The sequence below is a fragment of the Vidua chalybeata genome, chromosome 6 (assembly GCF_026979565.1).
Source record: "Vidua chalybeata isolate OUT-0048 chromosome 6, bVidCha1 merged haplotype, whole genome shotgun sequence".
NCBI classification, from domain to species: Eukaryota; Metazoa; Chordata; class Aves; order Passeriformes; family Viduidae; genus Vidua; species Vidua chalybeata.
This window is the reverse complement of record NC_071535.1, coordinates 38,048,764-38,071,499: the sequence shown is the minus strand read 5'-3', so window position 1 is coordinate 38,071,499 and position 22,736 is coordinate 38,048,764. Positions and strand designations below refer to the sequence as shown.

Below are 22,736 nucleotides of genomic sequence, written 5' to 3'. Positions count from 1 at the left end.
TTACTGGCAGTCAAGTGAAGCATAAAGGCTAATCTCTCATCAGCAATTCAGAAGGGTAAATTAGAAATAGTTGTACCTACTCCTTTGGCACACCAATTTTCCTTGTCTGTGTCCATCCACAGACTGGCTGGAGGTAGCAGGTTGGTTAAACATCTCCACTGAGGAAGAAGACTCCCCTTCCCCTTGAATACTTAGGTGAAGCTGACAACATGAATTAGATGCCAAAATAATTGTTTGGAGATCTTTGAAAACCTGCCCATGTTGTTTGTTTCTATCTCTTTTGCTTGTTGCTCTCCCTCATTACACTACTGTTTCCCTAGAGGAAGTGGTCTGAGACACTGATAGCATGATCAATGTTTTCATGTAACACAGAAGTTTCAGCAAGTCTTTGAATGGTGGAGTTGGAGACAATAAAAGCACTGTCTGAATAGTTGAAGGGGATCTTCCTTGTTTTCCAATTGCTTTCAACACTTTAGGCTTGCAGAGGCTGTACAGCCCTTGTACTAATAAGTTTATTATGACCTAGTCCCCTTGAAAGGGTACCGTTCCATTTGCAGGGACTATACTGCTCACACCTGCAGGGAAATTGCCATCTACAAGCAGAGGAGAGAGCAGACTTTCCCAGGAGGCACTGGCAGCTGGTCTGAAGGTGTTGAAAGATTTTTGGGGATGTGGTTGCTGTAGGAAGTAATGGAAGAGAGTCTATAGAGAACCCTATGACCGATCCTGTTCCACCCACAGGTGCAATGAAGAACAGACCAAGTTGTCTGTGAGAACTTCAGTGAGAAATGTAAGTTTCTTCTAGTTCCTGCAAATTGAAGGTTCTTTGCTTCACATTTCCATACTTATCTCCCTGTAGAAACCTAGCACAGACAGGACAAAAATGCAAATACTTTCTTGGTGTAACTAGTCTAGACACTGTTTCCACTTCTTCCTTTCCCATTGCTCCTACCTTTAAGGGTTTACCTTGACCAGTAACATTAAAGTAAAAATCAGTGCCATAAAACCGTAGACAAGAATATCCCCAAAGAAACAATATACCCTCATTGTAACTCCTTTCCCCAAAGCTACCTCGATGTAATGGGAATGGCTCTCAGGAGGACTCAGCAGGCTGTCATCCTTTCTCCTGCTTTGTTCTGCAGGACCAGTGATTAGTCATAACCTGATGAGATCCCTTCCTGTCTCCTTCCTTTGCCACAACTTTGTGCCATCCCTTGCATCCGGGTCTCACCCCTAAAGCACACCAGGAGGTTTAACCTGAGGCAAATACAACAAAAGCAAGCAAACCTGTCTCCCAAGTGTTAATTACACATGGAGCAGTTCCCAGGTAAAACACAGCAGAACGGATTCATCTGCAGCAGCCGGTGGGACAAGCTGCTGTGAGGAAGTCATTGTGGATGATGATGCCATGGAGCTGGGCTGCACAGCGGGGCAAAGGGGAACCTGAATCAAGTCTTCCTTATTTTTCTGCGTGTTGCAGTCACTTCCTCCTGGAAGGTGAGCATCCAGCTGCCAAAGGTCCTGTGGTCTCAAGAGCAACCACACAGAAAGAAGGCAGGTGATGGAGGCTCCTGCACTGCATTTGTTACAAGGCATGCGTGTCTAAGACCTCTTTTAATCTTAGTCAAATATTAAACTACCGTGTGGTTTACCCCCCTGAGTCATCCTTGGAATAGTTATTCCCAGACTGAGAGCAGACACTTCAAAGACAGACAAAAGTTAACAATGACTCACTGTTTCAGGACCCCTTAAAAACACTCCCAGGTTATAAAATCACACACCCTACTTTCCCTTCATGCTAACATGAATAATACATGTCTCAGCTGAAGCTGTGGGAATTTATTAATTTTGCAGAAGAAGTGATCAGTAATGGGATTTTGAGGTTAGGATAGCAAAAATTGAGTTACCGAGTTGGAAGAAGGGCTGCTGCCATAGAGAGGGGCTTCTAATAGAAGTCCTTGATCTTGGGCCCAGTCTCAATTAAAATTTTAATTACTGAATTCCTCCAGAATAAACTGGGCATATTTAGAAACTGTGCTACTGTTACTGAATAAAACTAAGTATGAAGTGACTATAAAGACAGGGTGAACAGCAGAAAACCTTGAAGCAGAAATTAGCACAGCCTTCTGCTAAGAGTAAAAGCCAATAAAAACATCTATTCTAAAGGCTAGGCTTCATCGTCTTATGAAGGGGCTCATCCTTTCATAAATATTTTTTTTTTGAAGTGGGAGGAGACACTAGAGATGCCAATCAATGAATCCTCCCAGCTCTGTGTTTGTAAGAATGACATTACTCCTATATTGTTTGGCACAAGCAGAAGAGGCATCATGTCCTTCAGGTTTGCAGGAAATCTGTGACTGATTTTGTAACACAACACTACTGCTGAGGTAGATTAAATTATTGCCAGTGAGACAAACATACCAAACTACAGTGTCTGGGCACAATTCTGCCAGTGGGGATATCCAAACACAGTCACTGGTTTGCCATGGGGCCAACTGCTCCCTGAGCTCCCTGCTTCTGTGTCAGAGAACTGCACTGAGCCTTATCTGGCTCCACCCTGAAGGCTTTGACTATTTATCCAGGAAAAATCTATTCCAGGCTAAAAACAAGAGAGAATTCCAAGCAGAGCATCTCAGGCAGTTCAGAACAGAAGAAGGAGACAATCTTGTTGCCATTTTTATTTCTCCTGCATGTATTTAGACGTTTAAATACAACAAAACAAGCAAGGTCAGCTCCCCCTTTACTGCTTGCATGGTCTGCAGACAGGTTCAAAATATCTGGTTTGTAAATGGAGTGGGAGACACCCACACTTCTTCAGACAAAGACTCATAAAGCCAATGAGGAAAACAAACATCTCTTTGCTCTGCAGATATTCATGTTTTCTCTTATCAATTTTCAAGGCTTATTTTATACATTACCACTGCCAGATCAAAGCAATTCCCTTTTCCTAACGGATGTCGGTACTATACAAATGTCAACATCAGGCCATATAAAGTCACGAGAGGTATGGAAAAATTATATTCCCACAATATTATCCTCCTGTCATGCCTGTGACAGCCAGGAGGCAGAAACCGTGTCTCTAAGGACTCTCGAGAAATCCTGTGGGGATACACAAGGCTAGATCAGAGTTACAGAAAGAAACAGCAAGAATTGAAATGCTGGACACCAGAGTGGTCTTCCAAACCACAAAGCCAACTGTTGTTTGATGCATGGCTGCTGCTCACCACCTCCTCCTGAAGACATACCATGAAATGCCATCACAGATTTGCTGTTGTTATTTTAAGTGATGAAATATTTCATTGTAAATAATGTCCAAGCAAATTACCAACACTCCCAGCTTTCCTAAGGACAATGACAGAGGGATGAGAGCAGTTTGCCCAGGGGTTTTAGGACTGTTTACAGAGGGGGTGGATGACACAGGTTTATGTATTGAACAGAGGAATTTGATCATGGATCTGCAAGTAAAAGCATGAAGGGAAAAAATATATGGGCAGGCAGCCTTTGCATTCCCATGGCCCCAAACAGCACCGTCCTGCAAGGCAAGGGCACTACAAATGGACCACAGCTAACCTATATGAGATTGAGGAGAACAATGAAGTGCTGCTCAGGAATGGGGGATGATTACTTCAAATTTTCACTGCTGGGGTAGCAGAGGTCCTGCTGCTCAGGCAGCCTCCAGGTACGACCCCAAGAGCTTTTGGTGAAAAAAACCAAAAACTACTGTGTCCCAAGAGCAGGGAATTCATGATTTCGGGATGCCTGCACTGAGCACAAAACCTCTGGCAGCAGCAACGGCGGTGGGCACTGCAGACAGGGCTGCAAGGCTGACTCATTTGGGTTAGCGAGACACAGGCTAATTGTGCCAGTGACCACACCGGAGCACAAGGGCGACTGCCACAGGACACAGATCACCTGCTTCTCGGCTTTCAGGTCCTTTGGAGCATCCTTAACACGGGGATGCAGCTAGCACCCAGCAGGTGGAATGCTCGTCTGGAGTGGCTGCCCCCGCACCTGCGGGAGCGAGAGAATCCATCTCGGCTCTGTTCCAAGGGGAGTAGAAGATCGTATCAGCTTGCCTCTCCTCCCCTTCCTCTTACGCAATTCAGCATGCAAGGGAGTGACTTGATTTTTTTTTTTTTTTCCACTCTCGCAGTGAGTTGGTTTTCACTTCCTGTGCTCGCCGAGCCTTTGTCTCCGCTGGACGCAGCTGAAGGCGCACCTGAGAGGTGAAGGCACGGCGGGGCGGCGGGGACACCCCGCTCCCAGCAGCAGCTTCAGCGGAGAGCGCCCAGGTGGGGCTGAGAGCACATGCCTGGGGGTGAGGTGCAGGGTCGGGGGACGCCTCGGCTACCTCGGGGCGAGCCGGAATCCAGAGCGCAGCCTCGGCCATGCTCCGGCTGCCTCTTGCCCCGGCTTGGCACACACTTGAACACTGTCCCTCTTAGCTTCATGTGTCTTCTCCCTTCCTTTAGGAAAGGATTGAAGTCCTAAGACAGTGAGAATCGGGGCGCCAAGATGGCCAGAAGGAGCCCGGGTCCATGGTTTGTACCCTGGGTCTGCTTGTTGCTGGTGTTGAACTTGAGCGAAGGGCAGAAGGAAAAACCCTTCGGTGAAATGTGCCTGGAGGACTTCACGGCAGGGCTGCCGGATTGGGTGCTGGACACAGACGCCTCCGTCCAGAATGGAGCCACCTTCTTGTCGTCCCCCATGGTGCATCGGAGCAGGGACTGCATGAGAGCCTGCTGTAAGGACCCCGCTTGTAACCTGGCTCTCGTGGAGCAGGGCCCGGGCTCGGAGGAGGACCGCATCCAGGGCTGCTTTCTCCTCAACTGCCTCTATGAGAAGGCTTTCGTTTGCAGGTTTGCCAGGAAGATCGGCTTTCTCAACTTCTTGAAGAAGGACGTGTATGATTCCTACCTGGCAATGCAGAATCACAGACCTAGTGGTAAGGTGCCCGTAATGGATCCCTGCAAACCGGGTCTGGAAGAGCATTAATGGTTCCTTGGTGCCAGCTCCTCCGGCCATCATAGGAGCAGCAGTGCTGTCAAGCACTCGGGGTAGAGTGATGCTAAAGATGGTGTTTCTGTGTTTTCTTCTGCCACAAAGGTTTTCCCAAACCCCAATACTCATTTTTAAGATCTGTGCCTCAGTTTACTTGTTAGTGAATGAATAGAGAATCTCTCTTTAACCTCTTTGAAGCAGGTGGAGTGTATGATTACCAAAGTCAGAGTTTTTGCTACTTAACAATGTAGAGAAAATGGTGTTATTTTTCTTCTCCCTTCCTATGGCCTTTGAGGTTGGAAAGTGAAATCCTCTAAAAATCTACACATAACCAGGTTTTAAAGGGCTGCATTAATCTCTTAATTGCTCAGGGGCTGGAGGCAGGATGCAATCCACTTACCTTTATTTAACAGCAGCCTGGATGGTGAGGTGCGTCAGTATTTCTCTGCTTGTTGGGGCTGGTCACTGCTGCTGGGATAGGAGCAGCTGGGGGAGGCTGGTCATAAAATTTCCCCTTTGGAGGTGGGTTTCTCTTCAGCAATCCCTGTTTCCCTGCTCTAAAAGATTGCACCTGGACACAAAGAGCCAGGTGGAAAATGAACTAATCTGAAGCTAGCCACCTGCCATCTCCAAAGAACTGCAGTGTGCTCAGAAACACTAAAAATAGGGGACAGCAGCTTCTCCTTTTGCTGCCTCCTTCTGTGTTTTGTTGAAGCCTAAGAAGGCTGGCATGCTTCTAGCCTGGCTGGGTCTTTGGCAACCATAACCAGTTTATCATTTGTTGGTCCCTGGGCAGGGTTGTTAGAGGATATATCTATGGGTAACCCTCCTCACCCTCTCCTGCCCACCTGTGGGAAGGAAAGGATCTGTGAAGATGGCAAGGAGAGCATCCAGGTGGGTGCAAGGGCTTGATGATGTGAGCTGAATAGATCTTTGCTCTTCTGCTGGGATGTAGCAGCCTGAGGCCTTGTGGGTGCTGGAGGAAATGGCCCCAGACTCCACAATGACCACTTCTCTATCCTGAGTAGCAGTGTGAGGGGTTTGCACTTCTCTGAAGCATCCCTTGGGTATTGCTGGTTTGAACAGCAGTGTGGCAGAAGTGGTCCTCCTGGTCCTCTGTCCCTACTCGTGGCTTCCTACTGGATTTTAGGGCCTTTTGGTAAAGGTGTCTGACTGTTTCAGTAGTTCTCCTGCACCTCATTTCCAGGCTCAAAATCCTTTTCACAGGAGCTGCAGTTAGGGAGGAACTGAAGGCCACATCATCAAGACTGGAGGTGGCATGCTGGCAGCTGTCTAAACTCCTATGTGTTTTGCTGTAGGAGGAAAAGGGAATGCATCATCTCTAGTACATCCTGATTTCACAAGATTAGATTAAAATATAATGTACTGTTGAGCAATTCACTCTTTACCTCTGTGGAGCAGTGCCTCATACAAGAAGACTGCAGGCCCCTCATCCCTTGAGTGGTCCCAGGGTCTGGCATTCCACGTGTGCAGATCTTTAGAAAGTGTCCCAGGGTCACCGACCTCTCTATGTGACCATATGCTCCTTTCACCGATCCTGGCATGGCTGCGGTGGGGCAGGAAGACCCAGGAGGGCTTATCAGTGAGAAGTGAAAAGCACTCCAGAAATGCAGTTCGGGTGCCTCTCCTTACTCTCATGGGGCTTGTGCCTCAGACTGCTGTGGATGTAGGAGGGGCTCAGTCTCTTCTACTGCTGTCTTTGACTTTCAGAGGGTGCTGGGTGCCAGGCAGGTCTCCAGCTGTAGTGACAGACGCTGGGCAGCTCGCTGCTGTTATTTGGGTCAGGCTGCGATGTTTGTGCTGTGCTTTTATTGGAAATGTGTTCTCCTCCTCTCTGAAATTTTTAGGCATTGTCTTTGATACCAAAAGCTTTCTGAGTAACCTTGAATGACACTGGAGGGCTAGCAGGGGAAAGAGACCAAGGGAGTTATCTTACTGGAGAAGTAACTGAGTCCTCCTCCCTACAGCAGTTGATGAGACACTTAAAAGTGCAGATGTCAATTTTGAGTCAGATATAAACCAAAGAAATCCAAACCAAAACCCCAGGCCCTTCCAGCCATGATGCTGGAATTGGGTCCATGCAAGACCTGTCTGGACAGGAAGGTGGATGCCTGGCTGTCACTGAGGGGGAAAAGGGGAAGGGCACAATGGAGCAGGTGCAGGAGGTCAGGTGAAGGAGCCTCTGGGCACTGAATGTGTCCACCTGGCAGCATAAGGAAGCTCTACAGCATTTTTGCTTCTTGACCTTTTAGGGATGCGTGAAGAGGCCAGGTGAAACAAGCATTAAAGGAAGCCAGTTTTGGCATGTCAGGTCTTCCTCCCAAAATCTTGGCCCAGGTTTTGGACTGGAGACAAAATTGTGTAGTTTTCCTGCTGCTGCACTGTATCACTACTAAAATGTCAAGTTTTGTGACTACTCTGGATCCCAGGTTACTGGCAGCCCCCTGATTCTGGCCCTAAGGGTCTGCAGGAAGCTTATCTGCTGCTTTATCATGCATTCCTTTCCTGTATGTGCTGCTGTCAGGTGTCCTAGGAGCCTTTACCTGTATCTCTCTTCCAACACCCTCTGCAATGATAAGAATTAAATGCATGTTTTTCTAGTGAATAATGAAATACCCAGTTAATTAATCCAGTGGGTGACATTAAACAGAAAAGTCACAAGTTATGAGACTCACAGTACAACTGCTACTACAGGGAGCAGACCTGTTAAATTAAGAGGTTGATATATGTTTAGGAGGATACTAGGTAACTCTAGTTACCTAGGAGACTAGAAAGCACACAGCTGGGGGCTGCTGAAGGGGAAAAATTAATCTTGGAGTGTTCCTGAAGCCTGATGGAAGTAGCTGAAAGCTGGGAGAGCATATTCTTGCAGTGCTCTTGCTCTTGTTCAAGCATCCACAGCGATGGATGGCAAGTGAACCACAGACAGGGGTACCTGCTCTAACCCACTGTGGCCACTCTTACATTGTTATAACTTCAGAAAAACCTGTGGCTACAGGCAACAATGAATACAGCTGAAACCTGGGTTCTGCACATCTTCTGAATACATTTTCAGTATTTTGCAGAACAAGAGCTTCTGAATTCTTTGTAAGCTGGTGACGACAGCTTGGCACTGTCTCTTGCCTGTTTCAGCTAACGTACAGCCTGAAGTCTCTGATGTTGTTGTCAAAAGGCATGATCTTCTTAAATGATTCCTGAGCCTGAACTTTGGTGCGAGTTTTCTGCCTGGCTCATCTGGGAGGGGCAGGCTCACCATGCACTTTATTGGTTATAATGGAGCCCAGTGTTTAAGTAACTAGCCCAGCTTATTCTGGTCTAGGCAAACCAGTTTTGGGTGTGAAACTGGAAAATAGCCTCCCTGAACCTTTGTCCATTTCTTGAACTGAACCTTTTGTGGTTGTTTTGAAATGCTCAGTGACACTCTCCTACTCCTGTTGAATCCAGGGCTTGTGAGTGGGAGACAGGAAATTTTTGGGAACCACAGGGTTCTAATCAGATATGTCTGCTCCTGCCTCACCATGGAGGGAGATTTGCAGGCTAAAACTTCGGTAATGCATTCCAAAAAGAGAGCTCCCCAAGAGTAAAGCTCATCCCTCCTCAAATGTTTGGTCCCATGCTGGTTTCCATTCTATGGACAACTAAAATGAGCAGCACTGGTATCACAGCTGGGGCTGGGACAGGTCCCCCTTTGGCTGATGCTGTTGAGCCCTGAGTCAGCTGCTCATCCTTAGGCTCAGGCCAGGAGATGGGAAGTTGCACAGTCAGTACCTACAGCACAGATTCAGAGGCTAATATGTACTGGAGGGGTCCTGGAAGACCATCTGGTCCAGCTCCCTGCTCAGAGTGGGTGATGTGGGGCTCCCACTCTGCTTGCTGTGAAATTAGTGTTTGTCATGCAGCATTTACTGAAATGGCTACATCATGTCCTGTCTCCAGAGCTCCAGTCTCCTCAAAGAGACTGGAAGTACAAACCAGTCTTCACTAAAATGGCATAAATACCTGTGGGAGAGTCTTTCCCTCTGCCTGCCAAATAGGACTGATTTCCCATAATCTGAGGAAGGATGGAGGGAACCTAGTGACAGCAGCATCTTATGTTATTCTGAAAATATAATCCATTCAGTCATACTGTATTTTTTTAGAGAGGTTAAGTTGATCTGCTCTGTGCACCACTTACAAACCACCACAAAAACCTCTAGAAACTAATGCTTGGCTGTGCATGAGTTGTTAGAAAACTGTATGGCTTTATCATGACTGTATTTGCTGCCCAGCAAGCATGAAGCCCTAAAGAAAGAGCCTGTATTTCTCTTTCTCCAGGCACTGCATTGTGTTGCCTTATTCCCTTTCCTCTCTTTCCACCTCAGGCAAATTAATACTGTGGCAGCAGTGTTACCTCTTCATTACCTCTGCCCATGGAAATGGAGAGTTTTCTAGTGTGGATGGGTGAGAAAGCTGTTCACTTTTGAATGACTTCCCTGGAAGCAATGCAGGAGAACTTAAGCATTTGTGGGAAGAGCCACACTGCTGCCCACCTGCTTTTGCAGCAGACAGGTTCTGCTGGCTTCTGACTCTTGTAATCTCTAAGGTCCTGTGTCTCATGGATACTGGAATTTGAGTGGCCTCATTTTTGCTCCTGTCTCTGCTCCTAGCCTGGTCAGTGGCTTTGAGCAGTGTCTTTTGTCCCCAGCGAGGTCTTTCCCTTGCCTGGTCCCCAGTGCAAACCACACTTGTCTCATTTGCAAGTTGCTCCTACAAAGGCAGTCAGCAGAGGGCTGTAAGGGCCCCTCAGTCACCACCAGAAAGCTTTCCAGCTCTTTCTAGTGTCAGCCTCAAATCTTTCTGAAGTATTTTTAAGCATTGTTTTGTAGTCTCAGCTACTCAGGGTGTATCTGCATGAGCTCTGGAATGGAGGAAATCTGGTTTTCTATAGATCTCAAGGGCAAAAGCTAATATCTGAATTCCAGAAGAGAAAAACCTCCAAACGGTGAGCTTTGCAGGTACATTCTGCCATGGGATTTCAATGGTGCCTGCATAGCAAGGTCCCTGGTGGGGTCTCTACCCCACATGGATGCTTACTTTTGAAGCCCTTGTAGAAATTTATTATCTTTTAAATTCCTGTTTCCCCATCAATTTTAGTTCAAGTTAACTCATTAGAGGTGAAGCCAGACAAGCCACTGACTGCCTGAGCTTTTAAACAAGAAGAAAATTTTTAAAAAGTGAAAATCAGGGTCTCAGGCATGAATACAGTGTGAGTAATAAAACTTTTTAAAGCAATTTGGATTCCCTCTATCATACTTTCCTCTGGAATCATGAAGAGACATCCCCTACTGATGTGTTATATAAATGGGAGAGGAAATTGTCGTTTACCATGTGACTCCAGGAGTATGTTTCACAGTAAAAAGCATGCCACAGACAGCATCATAAAGCTTTAACCTCCCTGTTAATTACAGAGATTTACAGCAGAAACTTTCCATGGTTGAAAGACCATTATAGCAAAGGTAACTTTCATTTCTCCTACAGACTTTCAGAGCAAAACAGAGTGGAGTCTCTGTTGTACAAGCAGTTTGCTGATACTCACTCTGGGTTGGTCAGTACTTGGTTCTAAAGCTCAGGTGGAAAACAGCCACCTACAGTCAGTGTGGCTTCCTACAGTCAGTGTTGCAGAAATACTCCAAAGTCACTGAACTTTCAGGCATCCTAAGGAGAAAAGGGATAGACTTGAAAAACAAGTCCTTAAATTCTAGTGAGCATTACACCTTGGCAGTCACCACAAATAAAGAAATACTCTTGACTCTTCTGGATGTGAAGAGAGTCAGTAAATTTGGCTAATCAGAGATAGGAACTGGAGAAGTTGCTGATCTATTGAATAGAACTTATTTTTTACTCAATCATGCAACCCACAACCCAAAGCAGCTGGGTGTTTGGCCTGCAATTTTTTGTTTAAAGTGTACATGCTTACCTGTGTCAAGGAAAATCATGATTTGGAGTCACGAGTTAAGGATCAGCCTCTGTGTTGTTGAAAAACTGGTCTTTTCCTTGTGCAATTGCACCCACCTACTGGGCTCACCCTGGCAGGACGGTGGCAGGGAGTAGGCTGCCTTTCTCCCTGCCAGGCTCCTGCTGTTTGCCTAGCAGGAATGGCAGGAATGTGTCCCCTTTCCAGAGCTTGCAGTGGTGTGTACAAGGTGACAAAAGAAATGTGGCCTGTTTTAATGTCAGGTTTGTTTGTACATATGCCTTTTATTAAATGTCTCTTCAGTAGACTGCAGCAAGAGTCAATAGCTGGAATCTGAATCCAGATACATAGGATTCAAACAGGAAATTAGGAGCAAGTCTGCAACAGTGAAAATAATCAGCCAATGGAGTAATTTTCTCAGGGGTTTGGACACTAATCCTCTCCTTCAGTCACAGTCAATATAACAGTGTAATGGCAATTTCTATTGAGCTTATAAATGATGGTTGGTACCTTTACAAAAGACTCAGGCTGAGCTGGAACACTGAGTCTTGGACTTGGTACAGCTCCTACCAGGTGGAGCTTTACAGGCTGAGCTATGCACAAAGCCTGCGATCAGAGATGTTCAGGCCAGAAGGAGTTATGAGTCAGGCTCAGCGGTGTCATTGTATAGGCTGTTCTTGCTGGCACAGGCGGGGATCAGTTTACATCTCTTCTACTTACAGTCTGAAAAAAACATTTAATAGATTGTGGAAGTTGCTGGTAAGATAATCTATGGAGCAAAAATAACAATCTCATGAATGGTTTTTTTTGTGCTGTTTTAAAGGCATGTCTGTCCAAGAGTGGGGTGAAAGATGATCTGGAAGAGAAATATTTCTCATCCAAGTCCCACATTGTGTAGCTCTGGCTAAATACACTAATGTAGTGCTTAGAGATAGTGGGAGGAACAATGAGAGTCAGTTCCACATTCTTCAACACCCACATCAGGCTGTCTCACTAAGTGAAGGGTGGACATTGCTCTGTGCTCTTCTCCAAGGATGTGGTCCCACTCTCAGAAGCACAATGGCTGTAGCCACAAGGCCACCCTCTTATGGTGGTTCCTGTGGACCGAAGTGCCCAGGGAGCCAAATGGCTCAAAGAGACTGCCATAGTGGATTGTGGACTTATTAAATTAGTGAGGGCAGTATTAATGGTACTGATTGCCTGTTGCTTGCTCAGGCTGCAAGGAGCACAGCTGTATAAAAGTGTTTTCCTTTCAGCAGTTGAAGTCTGGATTGATTTAGCCTGGAAGAATCCCCTTCCCTTGTCTTCCTGTAATGGAGACAAGGACTGGACCCTTCTTACCCCAAGTCTCTTACCCAAGCCTTGTTCTACATTCCTTCTGCAGATGACCACCCTCCAATAGCCCGTGCTGTCAAGGACATGAGGGTACAGCCAGGGGAGCCAGTGATGCTGAGAGGCACAGAGAGCACGGATGATCATGGGATAGTCAGCTATGAATGGAAACAGATCCTTGGTGACCCCTCTGCGGAGATGAAGGTAGGGAGCTGCAGGGAATAAGCAGCTTGCTCAGTGGCACCTGTGGTCTGCACTCAGTTGGTCAGTCAGAGCCCTGACTTAAAGTCACCTTATTCAAGTCAGTCCACACAGGAGCCTGTTCCCAAAAACTGTGGAGCACTCCTTGTGGTTGCCCTCCCTCTCTCACACATTATTTAGAAGTGTCATTTTTGGCCACATTAGGTCTCAGGCTCCCGGCACAGGATGCTGTCACAAGCTTTCCTGAGCAACACCTGACCTGCCTGGGTGGGAGCAGCTGTGAGGGCAGAGCTTCCATGCAAGAGCTGCCTCTGGTCCCAAGATCCTACAGTTCAGTGAAGGGCCTTCTCTTAGTTTTAGTCTCTCCACTTCAGTGCATTTCCTCTTCTGTCTCTGAACAATCTGGTCTCAGGCTCTGCTTCTGTGCTCCTGGGGCTTTTCCTGGACTTTGCCTCTCTTTAAATTGTTAAGTTCTTCCTCCTATTTTATCTGAGCTGGAGCAGAGATCCAAGATCTCTGAGGTGTGAACACTGTCTATTTGCTACATGTTAAAAGTAAATTGTGGCTTTAGAAGGCCCACAATAATTAAAAAATAATTTAAAAATTATTTATTTTAAACTTCTGCAAAATGCTTTGGAAAGCCATGGAGTTCTTGCGGCACCTTTTGGAAGAATTAGCAAATGAGTACATCAGGCCCACAACTGATTTTGAGCAACAACAGTGACAAACTCTGGAGTGCCAAGGGGTCTGTGTAATTCAGCAAGTACTCCTTTCCTTTTCCCTTTGCCCTACCCCAACTTCTCGGGGGGAGGATGTCCCCTGATATTATGTTGTATTAATTACATAAAAATTATATATGGCAAGGCTGTGTTCTTTTGAAACCTAATCAAAACCAGATACAGTATGGAAATGAAGGTCCAATTCTATTGCAAATATAGAAGAAAAGTTTGTGTCAATAATATTGTAGCTTTCTCTTCTGACAAAATAATTAAATACCACTACCTTATTCCCTATGTACTAAATAAATGATTCATAATTAGTTTTAAATTTTAAAAAGTTAAGTAAAAACTACAGGTATTTCTGTCCTCTCCAAAGAGTTTTATTTTCCCTTGTGCTTTCACAATGCCCCAAAACATGAAATATCTTATTATGCTTGTGGTACTTGTTCTCTCTCTATTCCAGTTGGGTTCCAGTCCATGGGTTTGGGGAGATTGTCTGGTACTGAGACATTTTTCAGGCCAGACATCTGCTCGAAGGTTTCCATTCAAGTTCCTTTCTCCCTAATGCAGGAACATGAGCCTTGCATAGCTTTAGTCACTTCTTCCTTAGAAGTACTTTTCTCCTACATAAGTCTTTCTTTTGCATTCTCAGAAGCACGAAGAAGATCAGGTAGAAATCTCCAACCTCCAGGTGGGGACTTATGTCTTCCAGCTCACTGTCACGGACACTGCACAACAGCAAGACTTCACTAACATCACCATTGTGGTGTTGAGCTCTGAGCAGACAGAAGGTGAGCCTGAGCCCACACACATCTACCTGGAGTCCTCGAGCCTGGGTGCTGCTCTGGCATTATTGGTGCTCTTCTCAGAAGGGTGGATGGGAGAAGAGCACAACCAAGAGCCTGAACTTGCATGTCAGCTTTTTCCCAGTAATAGCCTGCACCAGTAGTGCAAGGTCTCTGCATTCATAGTGATCTATTTTGGAGTTTTCATGTACCGTTGCAGGAGATGGTACCTGCAATAACTCCATCTGCTCTGCCTGTTATTGGTCTCTGCTGGGTGACACCAGAGTGGTTGAAGCTTGGGGTGCAACTGAGGTTGCCAAACAGGAGAATGTGAAAGGTCTTGTTGACTCTGTGGTTTTGCTGTGAAGACCCTTAGGTTGCAGGGTAGGTGGAGTCATCTGCAAGGCATTCAATGTATCCCTGGATTAATTTTTTTTCTTTAATAGCTTTATTTAACAATGAAAATGTTTAGCATTACAAGTGTATTAGGGTAAGGAGTTCTTGGACAAATGGTTGACTACTAGCTAAGCAGGGGATGTCTCCTACCTCAGGTACCATAAAAATATAAGAGCAGCCATGTCAAGTGATGCTAAAGGTCCGACCAAAGTCCAATACACTGCATTCAACAGTGCGCAGAGGTTGGTACTTTGGAAAAAGTGCAAGAACATGACACGCTATCAGTAAATTTCTACTATGCTTGAATAATCCCCAAGGATTTTGCAGCTAGGAGATGTTTTTAAGCAGAAGATGGTGTCTTTGTGTTTAATAATATACGAATCCCTTTTTGACCTCGTAATCTTTGAAAAGCAGCAACCTCCTGAAGCAGGGAGTTTCACAGCTTAACTATGAGCTGTGTGGGGATGCAGCTCCCTTTGTTTTATGGATGTGGCACCTTCTAATTCGGTTTTGTGACCCTCCCCTTCATATAAAAAAAAAATTCCATTATTCCCTACTCTCCTTCTCTATGTTGGTCAAGATTTTATAAACCTTTCAGACATGTCCTTTGGAAGATTTTGTTTGCCTTCACATATACAAAACAGAAAGTTTTCCAAATGACTTATCTAACCCAGACCCTTTTGTGTTAACTTTCTTGATAGAGCATTGCTTGACTCCAAAGAAGGTGGGTTGGTGTCGGGGATCTTTTCCACGCTGGTTTTACAACCCGAGCCTTCAGCAGTGTGAGGAGTTCATTTTTGGTGGCTGCAAGCCCAACAAGAATAACTACTTACGGGAAGAGGAGTGTGAACTTGCCTGCAAGAATGTCAGAGGTGAGTCCTTCAAAAATCCAGCCCCCTCTTTCTCATAGGATGGGGATGACCCTATGGACAAGTACTGCAGCCTCTTGGCTAACACCTAGTTAGAGCCCAGTAAGCTGAGGAGACTGGGCTAATTATGGATGGGCAGTCATTATCTTAAGCTGCCAACATATCCGACCCAGCTCCTAAAGCACTGGACAATGTGCTCTGGCTGCAGAAGCCCTCATCAAATCTTTGTGTTGCATCTGAAGCCTAAATTCAGAGAGCAGTATCATGCAGCTGGGGGCCAGAAGTTATTCACTCCCAAAATGAAATTAATCTCCCTCCTTGCCACCCTCAAGCCACTGAGAACAATTTAGTGCTGCTCAGATAAATGGGCTGAGCCTCTGCCAGGCCCATTGTAGTGCACAGCTTAAGAAGGAGGTTAAAGCCTTGGAAAAGAAAGACAATTGTGGTAGGTAGTTCCCCTGTACTCCTTCAGGCTTGCCTCATGTAAGTACAACTCATCTGGATCTCTGAGTAGTGGGCGTCCATATTTCACCTCTGTAAACCAGGGCCTCCTTCCAGAAAATATGCTCTTCTCATGTGATACATGAAAGCAATATAAAGCTGATCTTAAGATGACAAAATGCTATGGTAAGTTTATTTTATGTTATTTTTCCCCTTGTCTCTTCAGGTTCTGTTGGTGGGCGACAACAGCCAGGTGAGTCTCCCATAGGACAATGTAATCCTACTGCAAGCTTGGGCTGAGTATCTCATGTCCATTCCTGTGGCTTTTGATTAGGACTCAGTGTGGAAAGTGAGGCACTGGAGACTAATTTCTTTAGTAAGCCTTTCACTTTCATGTCATAGGATAATTTAGGTTGGGGATTACCTCTAGAGGTCATCTGATCCAACCCACTCCTGAAAGCAGGCCCAGCTTTGAGTCACCCTTGGTAGCTCAGCTCTTTATCCAGTTCAGTTTTGGGTATCTCTGAAAAAGGAGATTTTACATTTAGTCTGGTCAAACTGTGCCAGTGTTTGATGACCCTTATTATCATTTTTTCCTCTTATATTGAATTCCTTTCTCTTGTTGCAACTCCTCTCTGTTGCTGCTCCAAAATTAATTAATCCTAAGTAATCCTATTACTGTGCTCCAAAATTAATGTCTCTTCTATAATCTCTGTCTTCTCCTCATGCTAGGTCTTGTGCTCTAGGCTCTTGCTGAGATTTACTCTAGTATGCCAATGTTTTTTTGTCACTGGGGAGCTGAGAACTGGGCACAGTACTCAGCACTTGGGACAACCTCTAGAGCAAAGAGATTTGAAGCTTTTGCAGCCCAGTGTGCAGGTTCCAGTTTGGCTTTCCTAATTTAATCCTCCATGCTTGAGCAATGTCTCCACATTCTTCCTGAGTAGCTCATTTTTGCTTCCACCTGCTATGTACTTCTTTCTGAGAGGAAACATGGCTGTTTCCGGAGTAATGTTTACTTTATAAACAGATTTTTTTTTTTTTTTGAGTCTAAGGTGGCATTGAGGAGAGACCTTTTCCAGTCTGCCTTGTTTCTTGTTTGCCAGCCCTATCAGCAGCTTTTAAGTCCTTTGTAAAGCATCTGGCAGGGAGAAACAATGAATTTTAATGAGCTATCTGAACTGTTTCTGATGTAGTATGCAACGGAAACTGTCAGGCCCCCTTCTTCAGATGCAAGGATGGTTGCTGCATCGATGCCTATCTGGAGTGCGATGAAACTCCTGACTGTGCTGATGAATCAGATGAAATGTACTGTGAGCAATGTAAGTACTTTAAATTCTGGCTCAAACAACCTTAGCATCTGCCCAGGAATGGGTCCAATGTAAGTTACAGGTGCTGAGTCAATACTGTTTGGTGTCTTCTGTTCTTATCTCCTGACCCTGCATTATCTCTTTCCACAGTATTATGTTTGCAGGTTCTGCCATTTCCTGTATCTCTTCTGACTGCAAGAGATGGCCTTCCTTCTGTGACGTTTCCTGCCTCTTAATACGCTTTGAGTCTCTTCTCTGCACCTATCTGTAAGACTTCAGGCCTGTCTTTCTGTCCCCTTTCAATATTTTTCTCACTGAATGACTTACCTGCTCTCTAAAAGTGGGGAAATGGGGAAGGAAATCACTATTTCTCCAAGTCTGTCCAGTGGCACAGTCCCCATAATATCTTCTTATGCTAATGTAAATGCACAGTGGTGAGATGCCCAAATCCACCCTACTCCTCCCTTCTTCCATCCTTCCTCACCTCTTCTGAATTCTCATAATCTCTTTTCAGTATGTGCGTGTTTTGTTCCCTTTTTAGATTTGCAAGCCTATGATTCATCTCTCTTGCCCTCTCTTATATTCTGCACTAGTGCTTTTTATATTTCTTAAAACCTGGAGTGACTTTTCCAATACTTCTTGATGGAAAACAAAAATAAGAAAGCAGCCTTTATTTTCCTTAGTTTTGTCTCTGTATCTGTGGATTGGAAATTGAGAAAAGTTTCTTGTTGCTACATTTTATTTTTCCCAAGTTCCTCTCATAGCTTTGAGATATGTAAGAACATCAAATTATATCTCCCTTCCTCTGGCTTGTGATAGCAAAGGAAGGTGCAGGAAAGCCTTGTCTGCCCATGTCTGCATGGACAGAGGCATTTCTTTTCAACTGGTGAGAGAAGTTTTAACATTAAATGTTTCCCTTGCAGATGCTCGTGAGTTCAATAGACTGCAGAAAATCAATGTCACACATAAGCAAGGTATGTACCATCCAGGGCACCTAGGCTGACCTCTGCCAGCTTTTGGTTTTTTCTTCAGTTTGTTGTTCCATGGTAAAACTGCTTCCCTCTATAAATGCAAAACCAGGTGTAGCATCTGGTTAGGCCCTCTACTGAAAATGAGCAACGGCCTGTTCTCTGACCTTGAGGACAGCTCTTGACAGCAGGTATTCACTCTCCTGCCTAAACTTTTTCCATCCAGGTAGGTCTCATGCATATTGCTTGCTGGGCACAGTACCTGGCCTGTACACAACCCTGCAGCATAGTGTTTTTTTTTTTAAATAGTGCAAACCAAAGCAGTGTGGGGGACACAGCAATATCTGTGCTTGATCCCATATCTTTGCCTTGTTTGTTAAACGGTAGACAGTAGACCTATCACAGGGCTAAAAGAATATATTCCAAGTCACTTAAATGCAGCTCATTGTAGAGGAGACCCGAGTTGATCCGTGGTTTCTGTGTGTCCAGGCTCTTCATGCTCCTTTCTGCCTGCCAGGGAGGACAGGTCATTTCCACAGGGGAGTGAATCCAGGGTTTACCATGACTCCACACTCTGAAGTTCCTTTTTCTGCTTGCTAGTTGGATTTATGGCAGGTGCCAGCTCACCTTTGCACTGCAAATTTGACCAGCTGGCAACTGAGCAGCGGGGACCGGAGAGCCACTGTTCTAACTATGGTTTCCTCTTCCATGGTGCTTGTGCTCTTTTGTTGTGAGCAGAAAATTTTGCTGCTCTGGGAAGACACTGCTTGGGCTAAAGCACCTCTGCCTTGCTTTGCCAGGCCACTGTGTGGACTTGCCTGATACTGGACAGTGCACCGAGAGCATCTCCCGCTGGTACTATAACCCATTCCTGGAGAAATGTGACCCCTTCACCTACGGGGGCTGTGGTGGCAACAGCAACAACTTTGAACAAGAGGAAGAGTGCATGAAATCGTGTTCAGGCATCACAAGTAAGCATACATAGTGAGGGCTGGAGTTTTACTGATCAAAGTGGGAAAACCACTTCAGATTAAATTCTGTGGTCCCAAAGAGGCAGTGCCTTGGGAGCTTTCAGTCAAAGCTGCTCTGCTGTCCAACTCTGGCCATGCCCCACAGTATGGGTGATCTACAGCATCTTTCTGCAATGCAGCCTGTTAATTCACAGAGCTGGAAAGCATTTTGGGTGCTGATGTTGAAGAAGAGACAAAGAAGGATAACAAAATTAACCAGAGATATGTCTGCTTTGAAGAGAATCTAACCTCGTATCTTGGCTCCATGTCTCCCCAAGTGAGAGGGGAGAAGTTGAGAAAATCCCAATGACACATACTAGACTGAAGCTTTAAACAAAATAGGGAAAAGGTTACACTGTACACTTGGTACATATTGCTTTGGAGGCCAACAGGAAGAATACTGCCAAACTGTATCTGTTAAGAGGCAAACTACCTCCCTCAGCTACACTGGGCCTCACAGCCTACCCTGAGAGCTCAGTACCACGGCTGTCCAGGAGGGATGCTGTGTGTGTTCAGTCACTTCAGAGCACTGGAAATATGCTCCTCAGAAACCTGTCTTATCCCTTGTTCCCAGCCTTCTTTGTAAAACCTTTTTCCTCCCCTCTGTGTTTCCAATTCAGAAGCAGATGTCATTGGTCGAAGATGGGAATCATTTGAGTCCCAAACTGCTATGTTAAGTGAGTAACAATTTTCCCAACCAATCTTTCTTGTTGCTTTTCCTTGTCCTGAAAATACTTTGTCTTTCTTTGCAAAGAGTAGCCTTCTCTCCCACACCCCTTGTGAAGCTGGGGGAGCAGTGTGGGATTTGTGGGATGCTGGCAGTGGCAAGAGGTACTTCTGTGTGCTGTGCAACTGTGGTCCATTTTTTCCTGTGTCTATGACTCAGTAGCTCTTACAGAGACTCCTGTTTTTCTTTCCATCAATTTGCATGAATGTTCCACAGTTCAACATAAAAAAATGGAAAGTAAAACTCTTCCTGAGAGCCAATTTCACATGAGGACTACTAACTTCTACAAGAAAGCAAGCTCAAGTGGATATGTGATATGCTAGACTGTGGGGAAATATGATGACCCTATACAGCCTCTCTACAGCACTAAAAAAGCCCAGCGCTATTGAAATACAAATTATTTTTAAAATGTTTTTTTTGACATTAAGGTTATTGTTCTTAAATCCTAGAGATTGGTTTAATCTTTAAATTCACACTGTCTCTCAAAAGCATCATGTTTGACTGCCTCCACTGATGATGCAGGGGTTTGGTTGGTTGGAGAAGAAGTGCTCACACCACTGCCAAGAGTACTTTCCCACAAACTCAGCCTATCCTCCATAGCTCACTCCCTCAGTGTTGTCCCAGCCAGGAGGTGTCTTCTGTGACTACCCTTTGGTGGCCTCCCTGTTGAGGTATGACACACGGCTGCTGTTGCAGAAGGAGTTGATATTCCTGGGGTTGTCAAACGGCCAAGCCTGCCAAAGTCACGGAACAGCCTTTAGAGGGCGTGGTGCATCTGGGAAATGATGGGAAATACCATTAGGGAGAGACAGGCTGGCTGTGCCATGCAGTTGCCATCTTTCTTCTTCGCTGGTTGTGCAGTGACCACCGTGCTGACATGTCAGCTGTTGCCTCTTCTCTTTGCCAGCACAATTTCTGCAGTGGCTTTTGTGCTTGCTTCGTCCTGGCCACTCCTGCTGCATCAGAGTTTGTGGAGCATGCCTTCTAATATGTTCATTTATTCCTGCAGGTGCCTTTGAGGTAGTGATTGCTGTGCTCCTCGGGATCTGCATCATGGTGGTCCTGGTGTTCATTGGCTACTTCTTCCTGAAGAAAAGGAAGAAGAGCAGCCACCGCCGTCAGCCTCCCACTGCTACCAACTCAACCCTCTCTACCACAGAGGACACTGAGCATCTGTTCTACAGCAGTGCCACCAAACCAGTCTGACCTACAGCCTCGCTCTCCAGTTCAGCACTGGGGCACTCCCCAAAATTTCTGGAGTTCTGTTTTTAGACACAGGTCTGTGCCTGAAGGACTCATTCTCTGTGAAGACATTTGGAGCATCAGGCCAAGATTTAACTGTGATTTGGGAGTACTAGTATTTGTGATTGTCTAGGCTAAATGGCTGCTCTGGAAAGCGAGGGACTGGGAGCATTCTGTTGCTCTCTGACATCCATCCATTCCTAACCTCAAACAATCCAGTGAAACTTTGAATTACGTCTTTCTTCCTGCTCAAATCTGGGGCACAACTTTGCTCAACTTCCTGAAGGAACCTGGAACTGGATCTGTGTAGCATTCATGCTGGTGAACGGTGCAAGCTCACCGGAGCCAGCAATTTGTTTTCAGTGTCACTTTCTTGCCACTTAACCTTGTATTTTCCTCCCCTTCTGCAAGGTGCCCTGCCTTTCAGCAGTCTGCCTGGTCGTGGTGCATCCCTCGAGGTCTGTGGGATTCCCATAATCATTCAGACCTGATCCAAGGGCTCTCTGACACTGTCCGGCAGTTCCTGTTTTCAGCATGGACAGAAACAGAAACACCTGCCTAAGTCACTAGGCTTTGTTTTTTAACAGAAAAGCACATCTAGACTTTTTGCTGGCTGGCTGCTGTGTTTCAATCTCCTGTGTACAGTACGTGTTCACCATTTTTCTCTCTGTGAGTTGCCCTGGTTGCTTTCCCAGTATTCAGTCTGAACCCAAACACATTGAGAAAATATCTATTTATTCTCACATGAAGTAAACGTCCTTACTTTTCCTGCTGATTGTGCAGGAAAGCTGCAGCTCTGATTTCACTGCATGTTCCTCTGAGCACACTGCCTGACCTGAGTACCTGGCATCTCCCAGAGCACAGGAGTGGGCTGGATGCCACCAGCTAATATCTGCAGGCTTCCTTGCTCCTGCTGGCTCGTCCCTCCTGATGCGAGATGAGCCCAGCCCAGCTCTGAGAGGTCCAAAGTTCATCTCTGGCCCCAAGGCAGCATGTGAAATCCCCACTTTGCCAATGTCCTGTTCCCAGTCCTGGTCCTATATGTTCCTCTGTAGCCCCTTTGCAATGAGATGCTTCTGAGCTCTGTCCTGCATCTGTTGGTCTGGGCTTGTACCTCAGTGAGCTGAGGATTTCTGTTGAGGCAGAAGAAGCTATTTGTGAAGGACCTGATGTGCTGTCAGTTGTGGGGCTGGCAACAATCCCTAAACTTCCAGTACCTGCTGCTCTTGAAAAACTGCTGTGAAGAGAGAGGAAACTGGTGCATGTGTGTCTGTGTGTGTGTGTGTGTGTGTGTGTGTGTGTAAGAAGCATAAATCTATGTACAGACTTCAGTTCAAATGCTTGTGACTCTTTCAGGGCCAAGGGCACAGTGGTTCTGGAGTGCTCTGGTGAAGCCATTCCCAGCTCAGGACATTGCTCAGGTCCTCCCAAGTGCAGTGGCAGGAGAGCTGCCTCCCTGGGCTGATGCCTGGGCTGAAAGGAAAGAAAATGCTACCCAGAGTCTGTTGACATGCTGACTGTATGCCTCTCCCCATTACAGGCATCTGCCTCAGCGTTCCTGGGTCAGATTACTCCTTTTTGTGACCTGTCTCATATAATTTCTTCCATCTCTTTGTTTTTCCCACAGCCTATCATGACCTATGCAAGAAACCTAATGTCTTGATTTTTTTTTTTTTTTTTTTTTTTTTTTTTTTTTTTTTTGTGTGTGTTCTCACTCTGATAATAAAGAGATGTTTGTCTTATCTGGCTTGGGAGTGGTGT

The 22,736-nt window shown here is 45.7% G+C and overlaps 1 protein-coding gene across 1 annotated transcript; it reads left to right on the top strand.

Annotated features, from left to right (window-relative positions):
- The first annotated feature begins 772 nt into the window (after positions 1–772).
- Positions 773–22,663, top strand: SPINT1 (serine peptidase inhibitor, Kunitz type 1). The gene is made up of 12 exons (XM_053946329.1): positions 773–790; positions 4,154–4,292; positions 4,473–4,945; positions 12,360–12,511; positions 13,880–14,018; positions 15,110–15,280; positions 15,945–15,971; positions 16,915–17,040; positions 17,952–18,002; positions 18,797–18,967; positions 19,627–19,683; positions 20,743–22,663. Exons 3-12 carry the CDS (start codon positions 4,516–4,518, stop codon positions 20,937–20,939), a joined length of 1,521 nt encoding a protein of 506 aa, XP_053802304.1. The 5' UTR covers positions 773–790; positions 4,154–4,292; positions 4,473–4,515; the 3' UTR covers positions 20,940–22,663.
- Positions 22,664–22,736: the final 73 nt, after the last annotated feature.

Bases quoted from the DNA above. Each gene is read 5' to 3' on its own strand.
- SPINT1 (XM_053946329.1), top strand. From the start codon at position 4,516: ATGGCCAGAAGGAGCCCGGGTCCATGGTTTGTACCCTGGGTCTGCTTG. The intron at 14,019-15,109 runs GTGAGCCTGAGC...CTTTCTTGATAG, and splicing joins GAGCTCTGAGCAGACAGAAG to AGCATTGCTTGACTCCAAAG. The intron at 15,281-15,944 runs GTGAGTCCTTCA...TTGTCTCTTCAG, and splicing joins TGCCTGCAAGAATGTCAGAG to GTTCTGTTGGTGGGCGACAA.